At 43.5% G+C, this 24,371-nt stretch overlaps 1 protein-coding gene across 6 annotated transcripts in view; it reads left to right on the forward strand.

Moving 5' to 3' along the window:
- TUB (TUB bipartite transcription factor) overlaps nucleotides 1–24,371 on the forward strand; it is a 168,126-nt gene that overhangs the window by 76,791 nt on the left and 66,964 nt on the right. The window contains exon 1 of one of the 6 annotated variants that reach the window (XM_052810453.1): nucleotides 10,720–11,205. The exons of the other annotated variants lie outside the window; for them this stretch is intronic. Within the exon in view, the coding sequence (XP_052666413.1) occupies nucleotides 11,168–11,205 (38 nt within the window). The 5' untranslated portion in view covers nucleotides 10,720–11,167. Of the gene's footprint in view, nucleotides 1–10,719; nucleotides 11,206–24,371 lie in introns of those variants that run through there. 6 annotated transcript variants of the gene reach the window in all.

Here is a 24,371-nt window from a genome sequence, read left to right on the forward strand (position 1 = left end):
TTCCTGGATTTTTTGTGTTTTTTGTGTTTCTCCTTGTCTTAATTTCCTTCACTGAGTCTTGGTTTTGCTTTGACATTTCTGTATAAAGGAAGGGTCTTATTGTTAACTGGGTTTGTTTGAGAGTTAAATTGGAAAACATGCCAAGAGGCACAGAAGGGAATTTCTCTAGGTCTTTGAGTCAGTGTCTCAACACCTGTCTCTCATACTACAGTACAATACAGCACTGGTTGTAAACAGACTGTTACATTACCACCTTCCTAATGTAAGGGAAGACAGTGTAGACAAGGATCAATAAATAGCAAATGTCAGAATGAGGAAACTGCTCAGCAGTTCCTGAGGAAGAGGCAGTGTTTTTTGCAGAGTGGATTCTCAAGGGCATTGTTATGGTTAGGACTCCATGAGAGGGAGCAGTCACACAGCAGGTATAGCAGCAAAAAGTCTGTGCCAAATATCCAGCATGCACAATTGCTTCATTACGGCTGCTAGAGGTACAACATGTATGTATATTATATGTACATAGAACATACCTAAAGATACCAGTATTCTCTGGGAAAAGGGCCATCAGTGGTTTTGGAACAGACTTTCAGTAAATGCAGAAAATCTGGTATTTTCTTTTTAACCTCCTCTCCCATTTTGTAATACCCTCTTCCTCCCAGCTCTTTTCTACTTCTTCCCTGTCTCAGGTTTCCTTCTTGCTTATCTTCCAGTCAAAGTGTGCTGACCCTCAGAGATTAACTGTGCTGTCCAGGGGCAGGTGGGGCAATACTGCAGAGACAGTAAAAATCCCTTCCTGAAGACCTGAACCTCGATCTTTCCTGAAGAATCTTAACAGATTCTTTAAATTCAAGAGAAGGAGACAGAGCTGTGAAAGAAAGGTAAACTGAGACACTGCCATGTCATTCATGCAGGAATGGGAACGATGGGTGGCACCAGCAGCAAGGCAGTAACAGACTCTGACATCCTGAGTTGTCTTATGCCCTTTAATTTTTTCCTCTCCCCAGACCTCTCACTAAATCCAGGCCTGTGACTAAGCTTCCACAATTTTTTTTTTTTTTAAGTTAATGCATCATGTCTTTTACCAATTCAGATCATCTGCCTGGTTTCACCTTCTCCATAGCATATATTGTATCTGCACATTCACTGAAGGAATGTTGTGTTGATCTCTCAGTCTCCTTTTGATTTATTCATAAATAATACATTCTGTGTGAATCTGGAATTATCCCTGCTCTCAGTCAGTTTGTCTTTATAACTTACTGCTCCTGAAGGCAGGTTGAAGGATGTGGTTACAATCATATTACCAATGCTATGATCCAGACTTGAATAATTGTGTTTGGCATGTGAATGAACCAGGCACGTGAACCTAGCTGACCATGCAACAGGAAGGATAGAGGGGAAAATGTGGTATCAATGCAAGGAAGGTGCAGCAGGATTTGGCTTAGAAGAAGAGCATGGAACTGTCATTGATAAGGAGGTGTAAAGAAATCCCAAGGAGTCAAAGTAGCAATTCTTGAGTTGGATATTAGAGAGAAGAATATTCAGATATATCCACCTATAGTAATTTCGGAGAAAGTAGATGTTGTCTGAAAAGGGTCCCAGGGGCCAAAAAAGAAGATTGGTTTATGCAAAGGAAAAATGAAGAAAAAGAAGATAAATTTCATATAGTCATCGCCCTGTATGAAAAATCTGCACAGGCTCAGAGAATTTTGTATCCATGTAATTTTTATACAATATTTACTAGAGATGTAAACTATTTGATTTATTTTCCTTTGGTTTTAATTCTTATCCCAGAATTACATAAGAAATGTTGCTTTACCTTATCTTCTGCCCCGCAAGAAAAGTCTCTTTGAAGAATTTACTATTTTAAAGTAGAAGTCTTGTTTTAATGTATCCCTCGTGTTTTCTTTTCAGTGCTCTTTGAAGGTGAGTATATGTTTTGCTTAGTAATTATTGGTGCTTAAATACTTAGCATTTTATGTCTAGAAGGGAAATTTTAAAAGCTTATCTTCCTGTCTGGCTGCCAGGAAATATGTTTTGCAAACAATAGTTCCTCCAACTTTTTTTTACAGAAAAATAACAAACAAAACTGCTTTGATTTGTACTTGCTGGTGAGGGGACTCTGCTCAAACCACTGATGAAGTTAATGAGGAATATGTGCTCATGGTTTGCCAGATGCAGCTGATACAGTTCTCACAGAAGAACTGTTAATAATTCAGCATTGGCTTCTCCCCCTCTGAATGAAAAGTGTTGCGCTGAGGGCTGCAGCACAGCAGGGTCTGGCCTGATGCAGGTGCCCTCCCCTCTGAGGTGGTGGGACCTCACCTGCTTCCAGCCAGACCCTTCAGGTGTTGCCTTTCAGAGGGGCTGGCAAACGTGCAGTCAGATATGACCATCTGGAGTGCCTGGGGGGCCTCTGCAAGGGAGTGCAGGAGGGCCCCACCAAGGGTGGGCGTGAAGTGCTGGTGGGAAGGTGTGCTGGAGGTGGGCACTGGCCTGCACGATGAGCCCACGGAGACCCCCAGGCTGTAGGCAGGGAGTGCCCAGGTGCCCACATGGGGACCTACCTCTTCACCAGTCAGAAGGAAACTGCCCTGGCATTCTCCAGTGGAAGCTGGGAGCTGCCCAGCAAGTATCTGTTAAACTCCGACAGCCAAATCACTGACAGCCTGGTAAACAGCGAACTAAAACATTTTATAAGAATATGCTAAAACATAACAAAAGAAAAAGACTCTTTAGGCTGGACCAGGTTATTGAACACAGTCTCTCACGTTTAGCTTATGTTGAACTATTTGGCCACAGCTTCAGTCATCTACTGAGGTAAAGTGAAAAAACAGTGTGGTGAAATCCATAACATTCATAGCTCTTGCAAACAGAAATTCTCAGCCAGTTGTTCAAGTTAATTTAGTGTATCTGTATATTTGAAATTATTACCAGTTGCATTAGATTGTAATTCAGGGAAACACTGAGTAAGCGATGCACTCTCATCCTGTCCTTGTACTGGCAAATATGGAGGACTCAGAAAGCGCTTGGTACACAATACCCAGAATAGAATTTGTATGCACTGTAGATGGATGTTTCAGTGAAGATCAACCGATGAATTCCTAACTTATCCAGAGACTTTCTGTATAACTGTAGGCAAACTAAATAATCTAGCTCTTGCCTCAGTTTATCATCTCTAATGGGAATGTGGCATTTTATTGCATTACAAAGATGATGTAAAGCTGTCATATTATGAAGTGTCATATATTGGCCAGAAGTGCAGATGATGGCAGTAAGTCAAGCTAGTAAGTTGCATAAATTCTGAAGGAAAATCAGGTGTTTCCATTGCAAGCTCAAATATATTTAACCCATTCTATTGGACAGAGAGCAGAAAACCAATAATTTAAATACTTATTCCTGCTCCTTTTGAGAAGTTTTACTAGCTATACCATTTTAAAGCAAACAAATGAAAATAATAACTTGATACTATTTAATCTTAAATATAATCTGAAGACTTTGAAGACTGTAGAATGTTTTCTAGTTATAAAAATGCTCAGCTATTCTAAAGCTAGTTTCCTATTTTTCTAGCTGCTTTGACTCCAGACAAAACTATTCAAATCTTTTTTCCTTGTACAGTGAACTCAACCTCATTTTAATTTGAATGCAACTCTGTGCTAAAGTGTAATACAATGTTAATTCTTTCAAAACCTGTGGCTCCTTTTTTGTTTTAAATAAACTGACTTCTTTGCGTAATCATGTTTGATGGAAGAAGAAATCTAGAGGGTATAACATGAGAAGGTCATTACCATGATGTTCTAAACAAACACCTATGGCAAAGCATTTCTGGTTCTATTTACAAGTTCTGCTGGGAGCATTCCAATTTTCTGGCTCATTGTCAGGTGAAATTAATGGCTTTTAAGGGCTGATAAGTCATGCCTGAGTTTAAAACATCCGTGAGTTGGAAACATCTCTGAGATTAGACAGGAGTTTGTCTGGGTTTTTTGTTTAGCTCCCTGATAGCCAAGCATGAATATTTCAAACTGTATCCTCAGCTGGGGTAAACAGTTTTAGATCTATAATTTCAATGCATTTTTTTTTAATTTACATTAACTGGAAATAATGCCTATGCATGCTTTTACAGAACAGTTGTGAAGGATGTACTTAGCTTCAGATTAATCCTGAGGTTTTGCAGTATTAAGTACAGTTGCCTACTCACCATGTTGCAAAGGAAAGACTATTTAATATGAAAAAACAGTTTGAGGCTTATCATTTCAGTAGGCTACGACATGCTACTGTTCGTTTGCTAACAGCTTATAAGAATTTCAGCATGGCTCTTGCAGTCTGAGTTGGAAGAGCCTGCTTTTGTCCTGAAAGGACACCTCAGGGTCCTCTGGACTTGCCATGAGTACAAAGGGAGATCCAATATGTTCCCCTCTTGCTGGTTGAGTGCAAAATGATGCATCATAGCTCAGAGGAACAAAATGAGTAACAGGCACAAATTGAAATACAGGAAATTCCATTTAGATGTGAGACACCACCTTTTGACTGTGAGGCTGCTCAAACACCAGCACAGGATGCCCAGAGAAGTTGCAGAGTCTGCATTCTTGGAGATAATCAAAACTTGCCTGAACACAGCTCTGAGAAACCTGCTGTAGTTGGCGTGGCTCTAGGCAGAGGGGTTGGACAAGATGACCTCCAGAGATGCCTTCCATTGCCATCCATCCGGTGATTCTGGTGGGGGGCGGAAGAGTCAGAATTGAAAACTACCCTTGATTTTTAGAAGGGGAAAACAAACAAAAAGTGACTTACAGTTTTCAGGGGCAGTAAACTGGCATTTGGTTTGCTATGAATTTAGACCTGTCTTATAGGAGAGAGATGTACTTTGGGCGGGGGAGTCTTTTTGAAAATATGTCTTTTTGATTTGGTATTCTAACTGCCTTGAGTGACATGTAAATAGTGTGAATGGTTCAGAAAAGTTCAAAAAGCATCAGTGCAAGAGATGAGAGCAAAATTACTGTGTAAAATTTGGTTTAATAATAACCTTCAAAGGGAAAAGAAACCTTTAAAAGCAAAACCTATGTGAAATAGTATGCTGAAATGGGAGAGGATTATCCAATTTTGTATTTAAGCACTATCATAGGAAAATTCATCCTTCATGAACAATCATTTTAGGTATCAGGATGTAGGAATAATGTTAGAGGACAGTAAAAAGGGGAGTCTGAAGGCAATCTATAGCAGAATCCACCTCTAGCACTCCCACTGGATTTAGATGAGTGCTCAGTGGGACAGCAATTCCAAAGATGACAGGAGTTCTAATTATGATTATACTAGTTTCTTACTCAAGTTTCAGTGACTTTATGTAGAGCAGTCACATAGGTTAGTCTGTGCAAGAGGCTTTGTTTTTCACCTTAGTAACAGGTTCCATTATTTACAGTGGAGTATCAAAGCACTGGATATATTCAGTGCAAGATTTTGAGAGATATGCTGTGTTGTTACAGGATCTGCTATCAGACTGAACTAAAAACTTATTTAGCAGGTGTTGAAAGCAAGCCACCAGCGGCAAACACCAGGACAGTGGTGTACAAGGTTTGATTTCTAGTGCTGGCAAAGTGAACTTAACTTTCACTCCTCAAAAGTTAACATTTTCTCATAGTTACTTATTTTATAGGAATATGTAGATGTAGGTGTCAGCTTGATATTAATTGTAAAAAACCTGATATTAGACAGGATCTCAGTGGAGCTAGGCAAGTTCAAACTGAAGTGACTAAAGTGAAAAATCACTCTGGGTGGCGAGGGAACTCTATTCTGTTATTGCAGAATAGATTTTATTTCAGTGTGTTACCAATCGGTATTTATGCTTCACAGCCTCACAATAAAGAAACAGAAATGTATTTATTGAAGTGAGAATAGATGAAATACAGTAAGGAAAAGTGAACTTTCAGGGAGACATGGAGAGGATCAACCATGTAAAGGCTGCAATAAATCTTTCATATACCAATTTGTTTCCTTCTCAGAGTTTCATCTCCAAATTGGTTCACCTTTACCACAAAATTTTCTTCTTATAGTTGAAATTGGGCTATCAAAAATAATGCCTTTTTTTCTTACTACGGAAACAAGATTTAACCGGGGCTTCTTTCTGTTTAAGGCACAAGGACAGTGAACTTGGCATAAGCCTCATCCAAAGCCCACAACAATGAACAGAATTATCTCTATCATGTCTTTGGTATTACTGAAGTGTTTATGGCTAAAATTACCATTCAGGGCTTTAATTTTATTAGCTTTTTTTATGAGCATTTTCTTCTTTTTGATTTATGACAGTTTTAATGCCCTTACTATCATCTCTGGAGTTTATTGAGAATTTGTTTCAACACATTCCAGAACTCACTGCTTGGAAAGAAATCCACTGGACTTGCTGAATTTCAGCTCATTATACAAAACCTCTGCTTTTGCATCTGGTGCTGGTTAGTTGCACAGTTTGATTTTCAAACAAACAAACAAAATATCTTAGATACGCTCACAACTGATCTGAGCATTATACAGCAAAGTTCATGAACTTTGTTAGGAATTCTAGGTTTGTAATGAATGCAGATAAGTTTTCTTTGGCATGGTTTTACTTCAAATATGATAGCTTGATTTTAGATATATTGGAATGGAAAAATCTAAACACAACTACTTCTGTAGTTATGCCAGCACAAACACACCCCTATTCCTTGTCATTTGGAGCTTAAAATTAGAAATGTCCAGGCCAATAAAGGAAAACCCAGAATCCTTACACGTTTATGCCAAATCTGTCCTGTTTGTGCTATTATAAGATTTAAAATGCCGGATAGAAGTGTTTTCTGCACGATGTTTGAGTTGATCCAGAGACAACAAACTGTCGGCTTTTGCCCTTTTAAAAGACCTAAAAAGTAAAGATCGAATTAGTCTCTCAGATGTCTTATGAATGGATTAGGAACTGTGAGTTAGGATGTATGTTACACCACAGCATAAAACCAGGATGGGTCTGCAAATAAGAAAATCCATGGTGTTCATTACTATACTTTTCCTTTTTCTAAAATCAATCTTCTTTCAGGTCAGCTAAAAAGGCAAATGAGACAGGAGTTTAATTCAATACATATCCTGAACCTACTATAGCAGCCATGAGGTGTAGGAAACTTTCTAAACCACACAACATGCAGACCTTTCTATCTGTAGCACACAAGCTCTGAACAGTGCCATGCTCACTAGTGCAGAAGCAACAGTGGCTCTAGAAGGAGAAACAATAGGAATATAGATAAATAAAAACCTTTCTATAAAAAATACTCTGTGCACTTTTTCAAATCAGTATATACATTTAGTACTTGATTTTTTTTTTTCATAGGCTAAATTATAAGAAATTAATTCTCCCATCATGGGAAAATTAGCCTTTTAAAAGTTATTAATCTGTACATTTAGGAAAAAGCTTACATCAGTTTCTTATTTTACTGCTTGCTTAGGTTCTCCCAACTCCCTTTCAACAGAGTTCTGCTTTGATGTCTTGCTCTCCACCCAGATTGCCAGAAGGCTTTCACTTGCAAATGCAGGTGTTTCCAACTGTTAGATATAGTTGTGTTGTATTATTCATCATCTCAATCAAAAAATGTATTAGTAGGACACTTATTTTACATAGAGGACAAAATAGGAATAATTGGAAAGGTAGCACGCTGTACATAGAGGAAAATGGTACTCAGTGAGACATGTCTGGCAGTGGAAGAGCTATGTTTGCATCTATGCTGCTCCTTTCTATCTGTTTCATATATCCATTGTTGAACCTTTAAAGCACTGTTTTACTAACAGACTACATTGCCCATCAGGCTGGTATCTGAAACCAATTAAGCACGGCTTTTGAGAAGTACAATTCTCTTTACAGATAGCACCTAGAAATCATCACTGCGTGTAAGGGTTATTTGTTACACGCTGGTATTTTTTCCCAGTTTTTGTTGTAGTCGTACTTGGGGAAACTGGCACTTGCAAAAGCCAGGTGTTCCCTGAGCTGCTGAAAATTATTAGAAATGTCAGTGAACGGATCTGCATCTCAAGGTGCAATCTTGAGGCTTGTTACACAGCAAAATGAACACCTTGGTCATCCGCCTGGCAAGGATTTCTCTTTTAACTCTTGTCCTGTCATTCAGAATTTGCTCTGTGTGCCACATAGACAAAGCACAGTGACATCCATAGGAGACTGGTGAGTTGGGACCTTGCTCAGAGTTAGAGATGTGCAGTAACCCTGCTCTTAACGCTGCCAGCTGCAGAGGGCTGGTATTCACCTTTCTGCTCAGCTCACCTGCTTCAGAAATGGGGGCAGAGCATTGACCATGAGAAAGAACCAAAGCGGGAGAGTAAGGCAGTATAAAAGCAAGTGACCTAAGATGGTAAAGGGAAAAGGGAGAATCAGGATGGGGGATGATGAGGAAGAGCTTGGGGGCATAAGTAAACCCTCCAAAAGCAGCTAAAATATCAGAGAATTGTTTTTCCCTTCTCCCCATGCAATTTTCCTGATCTTTCTTCTCCTGTGTGTCAGCTCTCCCAAGATTGACATTATGCTCTGTGCACCCCCATCTTCCGGGACACCCTGACAGTCTCCCATTTTGAACATCTAGTAAACCCATATGCTTTGTGTTTGTTAACAGAAACATGGTCTTGGGCTGTTTAAACGACAGTAAAGCACTTCCATATTTCACACCACTCAAAGGTTCAGAAGGATCTTTTTTGATGTGTGTGCATTAGCTCATCTACCAGACTTCACACTTTTGACTTTTTGAAAATAGATATTCTAATCATCAGTCTTGAGAGCTTTTGACTCTGAAGACATGAAACTCTTCTAGTTTTCATCTTTCCTTTCTTCTTTTCTACAGAAGCCTCAGTAAATGGGCATGCTTAAAAAGCATGCAGCTGAATACCAGGAGATGGGATCTCTCTCCTGCAGCCACCTCCTCATGCTAATAACACTCACGGGTGGTGGTGGTTGTTTTACAGTTGCAGATTGTGCCCGACTGGAACTGAGGTCTGTCAAGTCCAGTGCATGATGCTGGTCAAGAAAGCAGCAAATTATCTTATCCACATGGATGTGAGATAATTCTTCCTTAAAGGTAGATCTCATTTGATTTCTGGAAAAAGTTTAAATTCTGGTTTCTGGCTTTAAAACAAAATAGCCTTTCAAAAGTTTATGACAGTGATAAATACGGTAACATTTCTGTTATCTGTTAAGTGTGTCATCTTCTTTTGACTCTTGCTGGCTTCCTGGCCCCAGCCATGTTTTTTGGTAGTGAACTCTACCATACAGTTATGTTGCATGAAAAAGTATCATCTCCTTCAATCTGTTTTTAATTTGCTAAATTATAATATTGTCTCCTTGTTTTTTATGCTATAAAACCAGGAGAACAAAAGTTCTTTTTCTGCTGTTCTGCTCTACCATTTCTAGACACTTACTTTTAAAAACCCTGTCTCTGTTTTCTTAGGTGAGCGTTTTTTTTCACTCTCTGCTCAGATGTGCACCTTTCCACAGCCTTAATCATTCATCCTTCCTTCTAACTCTGCAATACCCTGCAATGGGATAACCTGTACCGTACCCCTTCCGCACGAGTTCACGCCATCAAGCAGAAGACCAACGTTGCAATTTGGGAATGGCTTAGCAGGTCAGAGCTTCACGTCTTCATCTCTTAGGTGCCCCTCTCTATCTTAGTGTTTCCAGGGTACAGCGGGTGCCACACTTAACTCTTTGATGGTTTATTCCACAATGCCTTTTCTGTGTGAAAAGGTGACCTCAGCTAACTCCTAACAGTCTTTTCTTTAAATCTCCCCTCCACATACAGTGCAACTGTTGCCTACAACAAAACTTCTGAGGTATTAAGGGCTAGACTGCTGTTATTCAAAGCAAACAGATAGGGATTATATTTTTCATTAATCTCTTATCTTTCACCAATTTCTTCTTTCTTCAGATCATGTTTTTTTCCGTGAAGTCAGGAACTGTTTCTGTACGCATATAGCCTGACACAGACCAAGAGGAGGAGGGATTTACATGGTCCATAGCGTAAATGGGCTTCACCGCTGCTGTGGCTGCAGAGCTGGAGCGGAGGTTGTCTTGCCAGGATGAGTGCATGGTGGCCTGTGACACACTTGTGCAGCAAAAGCTGGGCTCCTCAGGGAGCCGTGACTGCGCTCCGCTCCCCGGCAGCCTTAGCCTTCTGCACGGCTTCCCCAGGAGAGCTGCTGGCGGTGGCGGCCGTGCCAGGGCCAGCAGAGGTGGGCCACAGCCACCGTGTCCCAGCGGGTCTGCATCACCGCGAGGCGCCAGTCCGGTGTCGGCGAACAGAGAACATGATTTTTCCCTTGAGGGCCGCGTTAAACTTTTGCTAACAGACCCCAGGCCGTGGCTCCTCAGCCATTTTGGGTCGAGTTGCTGAAATTTATAGGTTTTGCCGGTAGGGCTGGACTGAGAAGAGCCTAAGAGCAGGCTGAGCTCTCCTCGCACCTCTCCCCCGCCTCAGTCGGCTGCGAGGGCTGCCCGGCCGTTGCCCGCCTCGCGGCGCGGCCGTTGCCCGCCTCAGGGCTCGGCCGTTGCCCGCCGCGGGGGCGGCGCGCGGCACGCCGAACCGAGCCGAGCCGAGCCGGGCCGGGCCGGGCCCTGCCCGTCCGCGGCGGCCGCACATGCCCAGTGGCGGGGCGGGCGCCGGCCGTGAGTCAGTGGCGGCGCGGCTGACGGGGCAGGGGCGGGCCCGGCGCGGAGGGCGGCTCGGCTCGGCCCGGCCCGCCTCGCCCGGGCGATGCCTCAGCGCGGCAGCGGCGGCGGCGGCAGCAGGGGGGCGGGCGGGTAGCGGCAGCGGGGACGCGGCGCTGCTGCCCTGCCTTTCCCTGCCCGCCGCCGGCCCTTCCTCCGCCCCCTCCCGCGCCCCCCTCCCCCGCTCCGGTGCCCGACTCAGCCGGCCGCTCCGGGCAGGGAGGAAGGGCTGGGAGCCGCCTCCCGCTGCCCCCAGCCGCCCCCCTCCCCATGCAGCCCGGCCCGCCGCTGGAAGCCCTCCCCGGGGGGATGTTTCTGCGGCCGCTGCCGGGATAACCGGCGCGCCGTCCGCCCCCGCCCCGGACGGAGGATGCTGCCCGCGCCGTGGCGGGTTCCGACTCGGGCAGCAGCGGCCGCGTCCCCCTCCTCGGCTTCGGGCAGCGTCGCCGGGGAGAGATGACTTCAAGGCACCAGGCGGACTGGATCCCTTACAGGTAGGGCGGCGGGCAGAGCGGTGCGGGCGCGGCCGGAGGGACCGGGGCCGCCCCGGGGCTGGAGCCGCTGCCCCTCGGTGGGCTCGGGGGCTCGCCGCCGGAACCCTTGCCTCGGCGGCGGGGCCGTGGCGGCCGGACCCTGCCCGGGGCGCGGCGGGGAGGCGGCGGGTCCCGCCCGGGGGAGCGGGTCGCGGGCCGAGCCCGTGCCCGCCGGCTGGCGAGCGCTCTCGGAGCGGGGCGGGGGGGGGGGGGGGGGAAGCGCGGTCCCGCCTCGCAACTTCGGGCCGGTCCCGCTCCGCGAAGTTCAGGGGCTGGTCTCTGGGGAGAGCTGTCAGGCCGGCGGAGAGCGGGAGAGCCGCGCTCGCTCCGTAGCGGGAGAGCTTTCCTGCCTGCCTCCGCCACAGGGCCCCCCCGCCCCGGCCGGGCGGCAGCAGGCGGAGCGCTGCGCCGTCGGAGGCGGCCGTCGCCCCTCGGCCGCGGGGACCGCCGGCCCCGCCGGGCGGTGGCGGGCGCTCGCTGCCCCTTCCGCTGGGTGCCGCCGAGAGCGGGGCGGGGGGCGGCGGGCCGGGCAGCGCGCGGGCGCGGCCGCCGCTTCCTCGCGGAGCGGAGCGGCCGCGGCCGGTGGTGCCGCCATGGCGAGGAGCGGGATCGCCATGGCAGCGCCCGGCGGACGGCTGCCATTGGCTCCGCCGTTGCCATAAGCTACGGGAGCCGCCGCGCGGCGGCTGCTGCCCGGGAGCCCCCGTGCGTCAGCGGGCGGCGGCGGGGGCTCCGCGCCGCGGGAGCCGGTCCCGGCCCGGGGACGTGGGGAGCCCCGCTCGCCCTGCGCAGGGGGCCGCTCTGCCCTCCCGCGCCTTGCGGTGCCCTTCCCGTGCCTGCCCCGAGCGCCCGGTTTTGGAGCGGGAGCGCTTGCCGCTGGAATACGAGGATAGTTTGTTTCTGACTTGCCGGTGCGAGGAGAGAGCGAGCCAAAGAAGGTTTAGCTCCGGGCGGGACGGGCTGTGCCGTGGAACAATAATCAAGCCATTTCCGAATCTTCTGTTCGGAGTGACGTTAACGTTACAGGGTTTTTTAGTTTTCATCAAAGTCTCTTCTTCAGACTGAACTATTGCAGGAAGAAATCACCGGCGTTAAAAAGCACGTTTGTTTCATTTGTTTGGTTGTAAATAAAACAAAGTAGATACAGTAACATAAACTTTTTTTTTTTTTGGAGAATCATGAAATTAAAAATATTTACAGAGGGCATTTTAAAACAAAGACAGCTGTTTAAGCAGGTCAGTTCTAGTTTGCCCCATTCTAAATGATAATATTTGTAGCGACCATATGCCACAATGAGTGCGATATAAACACAAATAAATCACTCCTTAATACAGAGAAAAAAATGAAATGATAGATGCACAAGTGGAAGTCTGCTGGTTTAATCTGTGCGCGTGATAGTTCTAATCAATAGAAGAATCAGAAAGAAAGAAATCTGATTACAATGAACCCGAGAATATCACCACTCTCTCTCCAATAGCTCTTTCAGACCATGTGTTTTGAAAAGACATGAGGAATTGGCAATAAGGCTTCAAAAACGACTAGCGGATGCATTCTTATGCAATGTGAAGCCTTGTAATGAAGGCAAAAATACCAGAACAGCTGTTCATGGCTCTTCCCAGCAGCAGAGGAACTGTTTCTCCGTTCTCTCAGTGTACACAAGGCTCTGCGGACGCCAATGCCAAAAGTTTGCTGAGGGGTTTTGTAGCAGTGGCCCTGAAGAAGGAAATAAAACGTCTCTTCTGTTTTCTGCTCGGTGCAGTTCAGTGAAGCAAAGGGAGACAAAGCAGTAGATCTTCAGAGGAACACAGATCTGATGGTACTCATGTCTTTTCTAATATAATATTATTGTTGAATGTTAACCATATGTTTATGGCCAGAAACTGCTGAGGACTGCCCCAAACCAAAAGGCAAAAAACCCACGCTTCTGCTCTGAAGTGTCTTTGTTTAGCCTTCTAACGTAGAGTTCTCTCAAGAAGTTGACTTATTTTTCAGTCTTCAGAGCTAATTTCTGAGTTAGAGGCATATCATTGCAAATCTCATTGAACTTGCTGGTTTAAAGCATCCTCCAGGATACCCTAAATGTACTTACCCAGGAAACAATAGTTTCTGAATGCATATGTGACTGAGATTACACGTGAAAACACTGTATTGGTAAATTAGGTCATTTTGTAGGAGTGAAATACACAAGGAAAGGCCTGATGGGCACCCCTTAGGATAGTTCATCTTCTCTATGAGAGCAAAACGCCCCAAGCTTATCTGCTGCGTTGCTTCAGATTCTTGCTTACTGTAGTGAGTTCAGTGGTTGCTGACTCAAAGCTTGGAGGCCTGTTTCCCACCTTCTTTATGGCCTGGGTGGCATGTGACAGCCGGCGACGTCACTGCCGCTAGCATGGGGGACAGAGCACAGGCTGTTGGGCATGCTGCAGTCTGTAAAGACGTGTGTGACATAGCCTGAGCCTCGCTGATGTGCGTACAGTGTGCTAGAAAATGCTGCAAGCCCTTCTTGGAGCTTGGCAAAGCTGTTTCAACTTTGGCGCAGACTTTAAAATGGTAGCGTGACTCCTAAACCTACATTGTTCCTTCTAGCAATCGAACGTATATGCAGCTATATACCTGAATTAATTCAAGCAGAGAAGTGTTTTTATTCTTTAGTGAAATGTCATATTTTTCCTCACAATGAGCCAGAGGGAATCAGTTCTGCGTGTGTAATGCACAACTCATTAAGCAATCCACCTGCATGTCCAAACCTCACAAAACAGATGCTGAGAACATTTTGGGTGAATTAACAAAAAATAGTAGGCAATTCTTTCAGTGTCAGTGCTACCTTTTTCATGCTGAGGTGGATAAAAGATTCATATTATTTGGGAGTTTGCGATTTCGGCATTTGGCCCTTAATGTCTTTTCTTCTCTTGTGTTTTCTGCTTCCAAAACACTAGTAGTCATAGGATGAGGGGATTTGAGTTCGCTAATGTTATGAAATACAATTGAGAAATTATTTTTTAAAAGTAAATATATTGTATTTATTTTCATGAAACTGTTTTAGAGATAGAAATTCAAGCATATGATTAAGCACTTATATGAAGCTACACACCAGGTACAACAAGCTAGGAATTCTTCTTTAAATTGAACCCATTTTTAACAATGTTTCTGTCCTTTCTTATAAAGAATCAAAATAGTTTAGACTCGAGTAAAAAATCAGTTGCAGTTCATGTAGCTGCCCCCAGCCCCAAAGGTGGTTCCTGATGGCAGTTAGGAGTAAGATGTAGCTTCCTGAGGAATTAGCACAGTAGTGTTTTCCTTTGGTGTCCTTCAGCAGTTTCCAGTAGAAAATACAAAGCAGAACTATCTGGGAATCATTACAGATTCACAGGAGTTCAGGGGTTTTATTCAAAAATATGTTTTGGTTTCATATCTTTTTCCTGAACTCATTTTTAATTTATAGAATTTCTGAAATTAACATTTTCATTTTTATTTTATGTTGGTGTGTCTTGAATAAGCGAACGTGTTCCTGGTACTACATAACTATAGTTAAATGAAGCTGTTGCTCGCTAAGATAAGAGTATCAATTAACTCAGTCACAGTAAGGTCCCAGTCCCTGTTGTTGTTGTTGTTGTTATTATTATTATTATTATTATTTCTGATATTTTTCACTTGCTTCTTTAACAATAAATCTTAATACTATGACTTAACAAGCAGCTTTTACAAAACCAATCTGACCTGTTTAATGAGAAATATATAAACATTATCAGCTGAAAAGCACAGTCCACATAGGAATAAATTTGCTGCAAGTCCCCAGAGTTCTCTGTAAAGCATCTGTGTAATTCTATTGAGACTTGGTTTGTGCAGATAAACCTGCCGTAGCCCAAGGGGAACCCATGAACTGTGCCATGGGGGGTCTGGCATTTTGTGTGGAGGGCGACGTCTAAAGCAGATTACATAGCATGCATTTGCAGGGGCATAATATATCTTGATATGTACATGTTGATGGTAATAATATACATTATTTTATTTGTGACATTTTTTATTACGCTCAATTTTTTGTAGCTTTTTGAATTTGTTCTGAAGTTTTGGTGCTTAGATATTGCAGCTATAAACAGTCACTAGTTATTTATTTGCAAAGTAAAGGATTACAGTTGGATGAAAATTGTGGAGCACAGCTGTGGTGTAAATTTGTGATTCATGGCAATTAGAGCAGATAAGATTTCTGAAAGTGTGATGTGTAAACAAGTCCTGGAACAGGAATGGGCTTGAAGACCAGCAGCGTCCCATGCTCGTTTCTATGCATTTACTTGAGGTACTGGGAGATCATCTACCCTTAAGCCTCGACATTCTAAAGGCAGCAGTGCAGGTAGAGTGCTCACCCCGCTGCAAGGCGCAGTTTGTGACCGAGTGCATCGCAATGCATGCGAGCTCGTTCTCAGCTGCCTGCTGTGGGGAATGGCATTGATAATTTATGAGCGCGCTGCTTTTTCTAAGGAAAAGGGTACAAAGAGCGTGTGTCTCCTCTAAATTAGGCTGTCTTGTCTCAGGTTATTGCAATGTGTAAAATTAGCCTAGTCATGTCCTTTTAAAACGTTTAAGTTAGAGCTCTCCCTTAATGGGGGTCTGTGCTTTTATGTAGGGTGTTACTGCTGTAGTGCATAGAGGCTCCAGCTGAGATCAAAGTTCTGTTTTGCCCAGGATCAGTGTTGGGGAGCTGCAGAAGCACATTGTCAGAGGCGATTGCTACCCTGAAGCTGATAGCCTAAATCAACCAGGCAGAAAAGAGAGGCAAGGAAAATAAAGTATCACTTCAGTTTTACCAGCGAGGGAAATAGAGACCTGTGGAAGTTGTGGGGAGTTGGCTTCAATGGAAATGGGACAAGGCTCAAGGGAGTTCGGCTGCAGAGCTGGGAGTGAAACCTAGTCGTCCTGTGCTTTGCAGTGTGCCAAAGGTGGATCGAAGCAAGGGGCTGAAAGGGCTTTGCCACCTCTTGCAGGGTGTGCTTTGGGCCTCGTGGCAGATAAGCGGCTGCACCAGCTGTCCTAGAGTATTGTCACCCCCAACCACCTTTGCAGTATCAACATCCAGATCAAGACTAAAAGTCATTTCATAATAGGCCAATGGGTTTCTGGTAGTGACAATCATTTGCAGGTTTCTGGCAGTGACAATCATCTAGAAGCCATCTGTGCCAGATTTGGATTACAGCCAGAAAGTGGTTATGAAATGTTACGTCTCCTCTTGCAGTCCCCTGAGTTAGACAGTTTTGACTCTTATGCCTGAGGTTTTTTGGACTTCCCTTTAAGCGGCATCCATTTAGACATACAAGCAGCAGCTTTTCTGGAAGGTGGTACTTTTTATTAGTAACTAGAAATTGCTGTTCTGGAGAGCTGGATTCTTTTCACATTTCCTCCTCATTCCTCTTCCCCTCACACTAATGACTGACTTTATTTTCCAATACATGCTTTTCTGTTCTTTCTCTTTATGAACAGATTTCTTTTTGCCATTTGTCCCTACATCTTTCTCTCTTTGCCTCTTTTTTTTTGTTTTCTTCTCTTTCCCACTTTGAGATTATTCATGAAAATAGAATTCTGTCTTGCCAGCTATATGGTGCCTGCAGAAGATACCCTTCTCTGTAAATGTTTGCTATTCAGTTTGTATTTTATTTTTTGTAACTTTTGAATAAATCCATCCCAACTTCTCATTGTATTACTGAAGTAGTTAGTACTGTTTGCAATTGTTTAAAGCTGAAATTATTTATTTTGCAGTTTGTCAAGAATTAATTTCAGTATTTGCAGCAGATTATTCAAAGATTATTGCTTTAAGCATGGATGTTAAAATCAGTGTTTATTTTATATCTGACTGACTGCTGAAGCGTTTGTTAATATAGTATATGAAGGCCCGTAACTGGGATTAGGAGATGCCCTTCTTGGTGATAGTGTGTGTCATGCAGATGGGGGGTGGTAGGGAACAGAAGACCTGCTCCCTCACAGTCTGCAATCTCTTTTATCACGATGGAGTGGCAGGATGATACCAGCAAGTTCTGACGACTCTCAGCTGAGAATATAACACCTCTCTGGACTCTGTTATCATTTGTATACTGCTAATAGTATGTAGTTTACAGCAAGACAGTCTTCAGTCTGAAAATTTTTCAGTTTAGAAGATAGATACAAAAGAAGGGCACAAAATAGAAGTGAAAAGATCAGTGTGATTGTTGGCATACTCCTTTTTGCTTTCATTTTTGTTGCAGACATGATCATCAGCTTCTTTTGACTATCCTGTTCTTAAGAAAATGGAAAGTAAGGGGATAGTGACTTAAATAGATAAAGAAATGTGCTCCCAGGGAAGGGTGTATAGAGCATGCAAAGGTAACTATGGGAGAAGGTAGAAAGACTGGAGTAATTATTTTGAAACAGGATGAGTACAGGTGGTAAAAGATGAAACCATTTTTTTTTTGCTGATGTCACACCAGCTTGTTTTATCTAATACTTGATGGTAATGTAGCTTTTTTATTGCTTTATACATGTTCAGTAACTGTGGATGTATTGCGGGTCATCTACTGATTAATTTTAGTTTATGTCTACGTTGTGTAGCTTTGTCATGCTTAGGAAAGTCTTTAAATGCTCAGTTTGCTCTGTAATTAAATTATTTACTAGATGTATTTGTATTTTCTTCTTTTACATTAATAAGAAGCTAAAATATATCTTGCCTTCCCTTTCAGTGAGTACAGCCGGAGTAGCTTTCCTGCTTTTGGATTGCTAATAAGTTGAGAGATTACATAGTTATCTGTTATTTATCCTTCAAGGGAAAAAGTGACCCAATTTAAAACACTTCATTTGGGGAAATGCAGGAGGGCCTTATACAGCAAAGGATAGTAACTGCTGCTGCCGGTACAAGAACTGTGCAGATGTTGGATGCTGATTCTGTGCAGTCAGACTACTATCCTTATACCTGGAGGTAGGGATGCTGTAGAGTCTAAGACTGCCCTCTGCCTTACGTGTAGTTGTGTGGTTGCTTGCAGGAAGCAGTCACAAAGAGGTGCCACAAGAGCCTTTTTATTGACTTAAAAGGGAATTGGATTGGTTCCACAGCTTTCTCTGAGCTCATGTTTTAGCTGAGCAAATAATGGGAAGCGGTCTATAATGCATTAATATGAATGTGTGAGCGCACTTTGTTTGTGAGTGACATACTTATCTTGCTCTCTGACAACACAAGTGCCTGAGCCATTCTTTCATGAAGTTGAGTTTTAGCTTGAGTTCTCAGATGTTTACCAAAATTAAGTCTTGAATTGCAGATTTCAGTGGAAACCTCATGGTTCCTGTTGAGATGCATGTTAACACAAGTCTGTGAATATCATAATTTGTAATTAATATAACTCATTTGGCACAGGTAATGAAACCACAGCATGAAGTTTTTAATGGTAATTTTAATTGTAATCACAGTTATAACTACCTGCAGGTGAGAAATTACAAGATGAAGAAATTCCTTGATTAACTTCAAATGATGACTAAGTTGGAAATTGTATCTGCAAGTGAAATACAGATATGTCAGTATTTGATCCATGTTTAGGGAAGGGATCAAAACAGGTCTGTCTTTCAAGTTTGGTATCAATTTGAAAGCAAAATGAATAAAATTAAAGGCTAGGTATTTCCATTAATGGTACCTGTGCCACAGCAAGAAGCATAAGGAAAATTGGTCTCTCTTTTTTCCAGGGCAGGTTGTTGCTAACCAATACTACTACAGCAGCATTTTCACTTGTCTGCAGTAACAAAAAACAAAACCAAAAAACATTGCATCATGTTGCAATTCTCACTTCTGAAAATTTGAGGAAATTATTGGATGTTTTGTAGAAATTAAAGAATAGATAACTTGTCTGGACAATGACTTAGACTAACTGCTTAAGTCAAGTTGAGTGGCAACTGAAAGAGTAAGATACTGTACCTTGGAATGCATCCCACTATATTTGGCAGATATAAATCCCAAGACTCAAGCCAGGAGTGTGAACTTCCATTAATCAATCTTCTGCGGACCTAGGGATTGCATGAACTCTTACGTGCCTATCTAAAACTTTTAAGTTAGTTATACAGGTAAATAATGCATCTGTAGAGCAACATTAAATAACATTAAAGATGTCTCTACACACCAGTGAGTCAGAGCTCGATAACTGATTCTTCCAGGTTACTGAATTTTAAATCACTTCACTGGCTGTTGCTGCAGATTTAAGAAGTGAAGTCCAAGGTTTTAGAGAAGGTTTTTGTGCTTGCCGTAGAATAACACTAGCTTTGTTTTATTGCCTGTCCTTAAGGCAGAGCTCAGGTGCCTCTGCATATTGTGTGTTGTTAAATCTATGCAATGATGGAGACACAGAGAACCCTGTAGCTTTGCTTAGTGTCAAATTGGTTAAATTCTTTCCTTCTGTATTTGATCTCTGTGGTATGTCCATGCTGCATACTGCAGTGCAGTAGAGAGACACTTGGGCGAGCTGCATACGAGCTGACACAGAAAGCTGTACAACAACATCAAAAATGCAGAAGTGATTTACTCCTTTGAGGAGCAATGCAGTTCAGTCTGTGAGGAGCTGGGGACTACCATAGCTAAATTGTTTCCAGTATATGTGTTAGCTTGTTTACAGCTAGCTGGATATCTATCATAGCACAGTTCACAATGTGGATGGAACTTTTAATTTAAAATTCATTATCTGGTCTAAACTAAGAATGTTAATTTTTGGTTGTTAAGAGCACTAGCCACATATGCGCCACCTGATCTAGGGTCTGCCTTTTCAGAATACTAGGATAATTATTCTTGGTTATGCCAGATATATTAATTATGGAATACTGTATTAATACTCAGAGAAACTGGGCCATCATATCAGTGCAAAAAGATCATGACATTGCTTGAAGTTTGAGGCATCCTGGAAGATGCCTTCTAAACGTTAGCTATTTCAAATAAAGATATAGTGTAGTATTCTGGCAGTATTGATGCAGCTTGAAAAATTGTTAATTACTTCCTTGGGTCTTGAATATCACTCATAGATTTTTAAAGATCAAGAAAAAACAGCACTGGAGAAATTTAAATGAAATGAAAGGTTCTCCTTTCCTTCCTTCTCTCTCCTCCTCCCTCCCTCCTTCCTTCTCTCTCTCCTTCCCTTCTTCTCTCTCTCCTTCCCTCCTTCCTTCTCTCTCTCCCTCCTCCTTCCCTCCTTCCTTCCCTCCTTCCTTCCCTCCTTCCTTCCCTCCTTCCTTCCCTCCTTCCTTCCCTCCTTCCCTCCCTCCTTCCTCCCTCTCCCTCCCTCCTTCCTCCCTCCTCCCTCCCTCCTTCCCTCCCTCCTTCCCTCCCTCCTTCCTCCCTCCCTCCTTCCCTCCCTCCTTCCCTCCCTCCTTCCCTCCCTCCTTCCCTCCCTCCTCCTTCCCTCCCTCCCTCCTTCCCTCCCTCCCTCCTCCTCCCTCCCTCCTTCCTTCCCTCCCTCCTTCCTTCCCTCCCTCCTTCCTTCCCTCCCTCCTTCCCTCCCTCCCTCCCTCCCTCCCTCCCTCCTTCCTTCCCTCCCTCCCTCCTTCCTTCCCTCCCTCCCTCCTTCCTTCCCTCCCTCCCTCCTTCCTTCCCTCCCTCCCTCCTTCCTTCCCTCCCTCCTTCCTTCCTTCCCTCCCTCCTTCCTTCCTTCCTTCTCTCTTTCCTTCCTTCCTTCCTTCTCTCTTTCCTTCCTTCCTTCCTTCTCTCTTTCCTTCCTTCCTTCCTTCCTTCCTTCCTTCCTTCCTTCCCTCTTTCCTTCCTTCCTTCCTTCCCTCTTTCCTTCCTTCCTTCCTTCCCTCTTTCCTTCCTTCCTTCCTTCCCTCTTTCCTTCCTTCCTTCCTTCCCTCTTTCCTTCCTTCCTTCCTTCCCTCTTTCCTTCCTTCCTTCCTTCCCTCTTTCCTTCCTTCCTTCCTTCCCTCTTTCCTTCCTTCCTTCCCTCTTTCCTTCCTTCCTTCCCTCTTTCCTTCCTTCCTTCCCTCTTTCCTTCCTTCCTTCCCTCTTTCCTTCCTTCCTTCCCTCCTTCCTTCCTTCCTTCCCTCCTTCCTTCCTTCCTTCCCTCCTTCCTTCCTTCCTTCCCTCCTTCCTTCCTTCCTTCTCTCCTTCCTTCCTTCCTTCTCTCCTTCCTTCCTTCTCTCCTTCCTTCCTTCTCTCCTTCCTTCCTTCCTTCTCTCCTTCCTTCCTTCCTTCTCTCCTTCCTTCCTTCCTTCCTTCCTTCCTTCCTTCCTTCCTTCCTTCCTTCCTTCCTTCCTTCCTTCCTTCCTTCCTTCCTTCCTTCCTTCCTTCCTTCCTTCCTTCCTTCCTTCCTTCCTTCCTTCCTTCCTTCCTTCCTTCCTTCCTGTTTTGATTCTCAGGCACCTTCAGTTACTTTTTTTTAATTTAATGCTATATGCTTGAGGCTTTGCAAGATAGAGGTTGTTCTAGGAAGGAAAAAAAGTTTCCCAGTCCTGTGCACCCCGTGTCAGAATGATTTCTAGATTATTCTGTTGGAAAAAATGTGAAATTACGTTTGCATAGCCTGGAAAGTGGGATATGCAAGTTCAAGCATTCAAGTCTATGCCCTGTGTGTTTCATTCCTTGGGAAGGTATTTCTAACACCTCAGATGAGTGCCTGGACTTTCAGGTTGTTGGTGTGGGCTGGGCCTGTAACCCCACCCCCCCAAAATTTTCTCCTGAATCTCTGGAGGTCATTGAGTTTACAAGATTTGGATTTGACAAACTGGCATTCTCTTACAAAGACTTCTGGCAAAAGAATCCAGTGAACTCTAGACTCAGAAGGAAAGATTTTAGGGCTTAGAAAATTAATTTTACTTACAATAAATTATAATTTCTGAAAGCCATCATTTCATTGAAGTGGTACCAAATAATGTAAGCCATAACAAAAATTGAAGGGGATAGTAAGGCAACTAGGAGCTCATTGGAAATGACTATCCAGTTGCTGGACTTTCAGTGTATTGATTGTTGCATTCCATTAAAATATAAAGATTTTGAAACAAGATTTAAGAACACGTGCAGAATAGCTGTATTTTAGCATTAGGCTGGTATAGGCCTTTGAAAGGATGGAATGTAATACTACACAGGGAGCCTTGAAGAGTCTATGGCTGGATTTTCAAGTGCTCAGGGTCACTCTGATTCCCTGCTCACGTTATTTCCTAATCGTGAGCCTTTTTGAAAATCTGAAGTTTCTGTTGAAAATACTTAATGTGGTGGAGAGGGAAGGGAGGAGAATGACTATTGTGCTGTCTAGTCAAAATGACAAACAGCGTATAACACGCTGCAGTTTTTGTGTGTTCCTTGGCAAGAACAACTCATTCTCATCTGAAAAAGCTTATTCTGAAGAAAAACTAAGATATATTAGAGGCATAGAAGTTTTCACTGCATTGCATGATGAATTGTAAATATGCCCAATTGACATTGCAAGGAGTCCTCAAAGTAACTCTCTGTGCATTGGGATGAAAATTCAGCCCAAAGGGTTTTAGTTTACAGCCAGCTCTGCAATATTGCATTTACTATGGACTTGGATTAACAATGCCAAACATAACTGCAGACTGTGATAAATAGTAAATAGAAAGATGGTGTTCTGTATGGTTTTGCTTTTCACTTTGCACTTCATGATGTCTATCTTGTTGCTAATTTTTCATCAAAATGGCTATGATATTGTTTCTTTTTTTTATTTTCACTCCATTAGAATAGGTCTATAACTAACAATGATTAAGTCACTATTAATAATTCCCTAAGTTATTTACTTTGTGAAATGAAAGGCATTTGTTTTCTTTTTACATCACAAAATGCCTACCTCTGTGTTCTAATGATACTCAATACTTAAGGAAACTTACTCAGCTTGTTTCTGTGGTTCTTGCCCTTTTCATGCGAGTCCTCTGTATCTGGAAATTTGATCTGTGGTGCTCTGTCCAGTGCACTGTCAAATGGCTGATGTTGGTTTTGAGGAGCACAGTGCATGTGCTGCTGGGAGAGTGCCCGGACATAATATGGGTTGAGTTAAATTTGCCAGTAAGTCAATGGCAGTATTTCCTTATGATCTTCCAGCTCTTCTTAAATTAAATCTTTTAATAATCATAAAGCAGATAAATATTTGAGCAGGATTTAACATCTGTGCTCCCATCAGGGACTGTCATCAAAAGTCTTTCTAAAGTAGATTTCAGATTCAAGCAGAGGTCCTTCTGTCAGCGCGTGGGAGCAGGGGAGAGCAGACGCATTCCCTGGGGAGAAGCATGGTTTGCAAGCAGACATAGCTTCAGCGATGTGGGCGAGCAGTCTCTGATCACTGCCGTGGTCACTGTTGTGAGGCTGGCAGTCCAGAGAAGCACGCTGCATGCTCCCAGTTCGCCGCACATAAAGGTAAGAGCATGTGCACTGGTAGCAGTACAACGCTATCCCAGAATGATAAACACTTTTGAAGGGTCACATAGAGGAAGCTGTTGCTGCCTTATGCATTTCTAGCTTGCTTGTGCCGGCCGGCTTTCTTTCCATAATTCTTCAGCTGAACTCCTCCTCATCCTGTTCCAGTTTTGGCTAGGTCCTGAAAGAGAAAGGGTCCTGAAATGGAGCCCTCTGAATCTGACAGAATGAAGGCGAATGACATTCAGTGGATGGTCCTGCAGGCTGAAATGGCTCACCTTGTAATCCTGTATCCTGCAATAAACAAACTCATAGGTTGTGTGTTGAAATATTAGAGCTATGAAAAATGTGCAAATATCAGTGATCACATGCTACATCAATTAGACATTTTGTGCAGTGGGCAATTAGCGTTCCATAAAGAAACCAGAAGATACACAGTCATATGTATTTATCTGAGAGGAGTAGAATGCTGGTGTATGAGTGTTGATTAGACCCAAAGGGGAATCTTATTTTCACTCTTTTTTTTAATGGTCCAACAGCTAATATGATACTTTCTGCCTTACTCAAATGCATTTGGAAATAGCTTCACGCAGTGCCAGAAGTGGTTTAATTGCATCTGATACAGTTAAAAAGAGTCTCCAGCTTTGTCCGAAACAGCTTCCTCTGTCTGAGAGTATGCGTGCTCACTTACTATTCCTACTGTTGTCTGCTTTTCCTGGCACGCAGCCGGTGATTTATGGTGTGGCCGTGGCTCGAGAGCTCAGTGTGACAGGTCCCTCAGTGG

This window comes from Harpia harpyja, chromosome 16 (genome assembly GCF_026419915.1).
Source record: "Harpia harpyja isolate bHarHar1 chromosome 16, bHarHar1 primary haplotype, whole genome shotgun sequence".
Lineage (NCBI taxonomy): Eukaryota > Metazoa > Chordata > Aves > Accipitriformes > Accipitridae > Harpia > Harpia harpyja.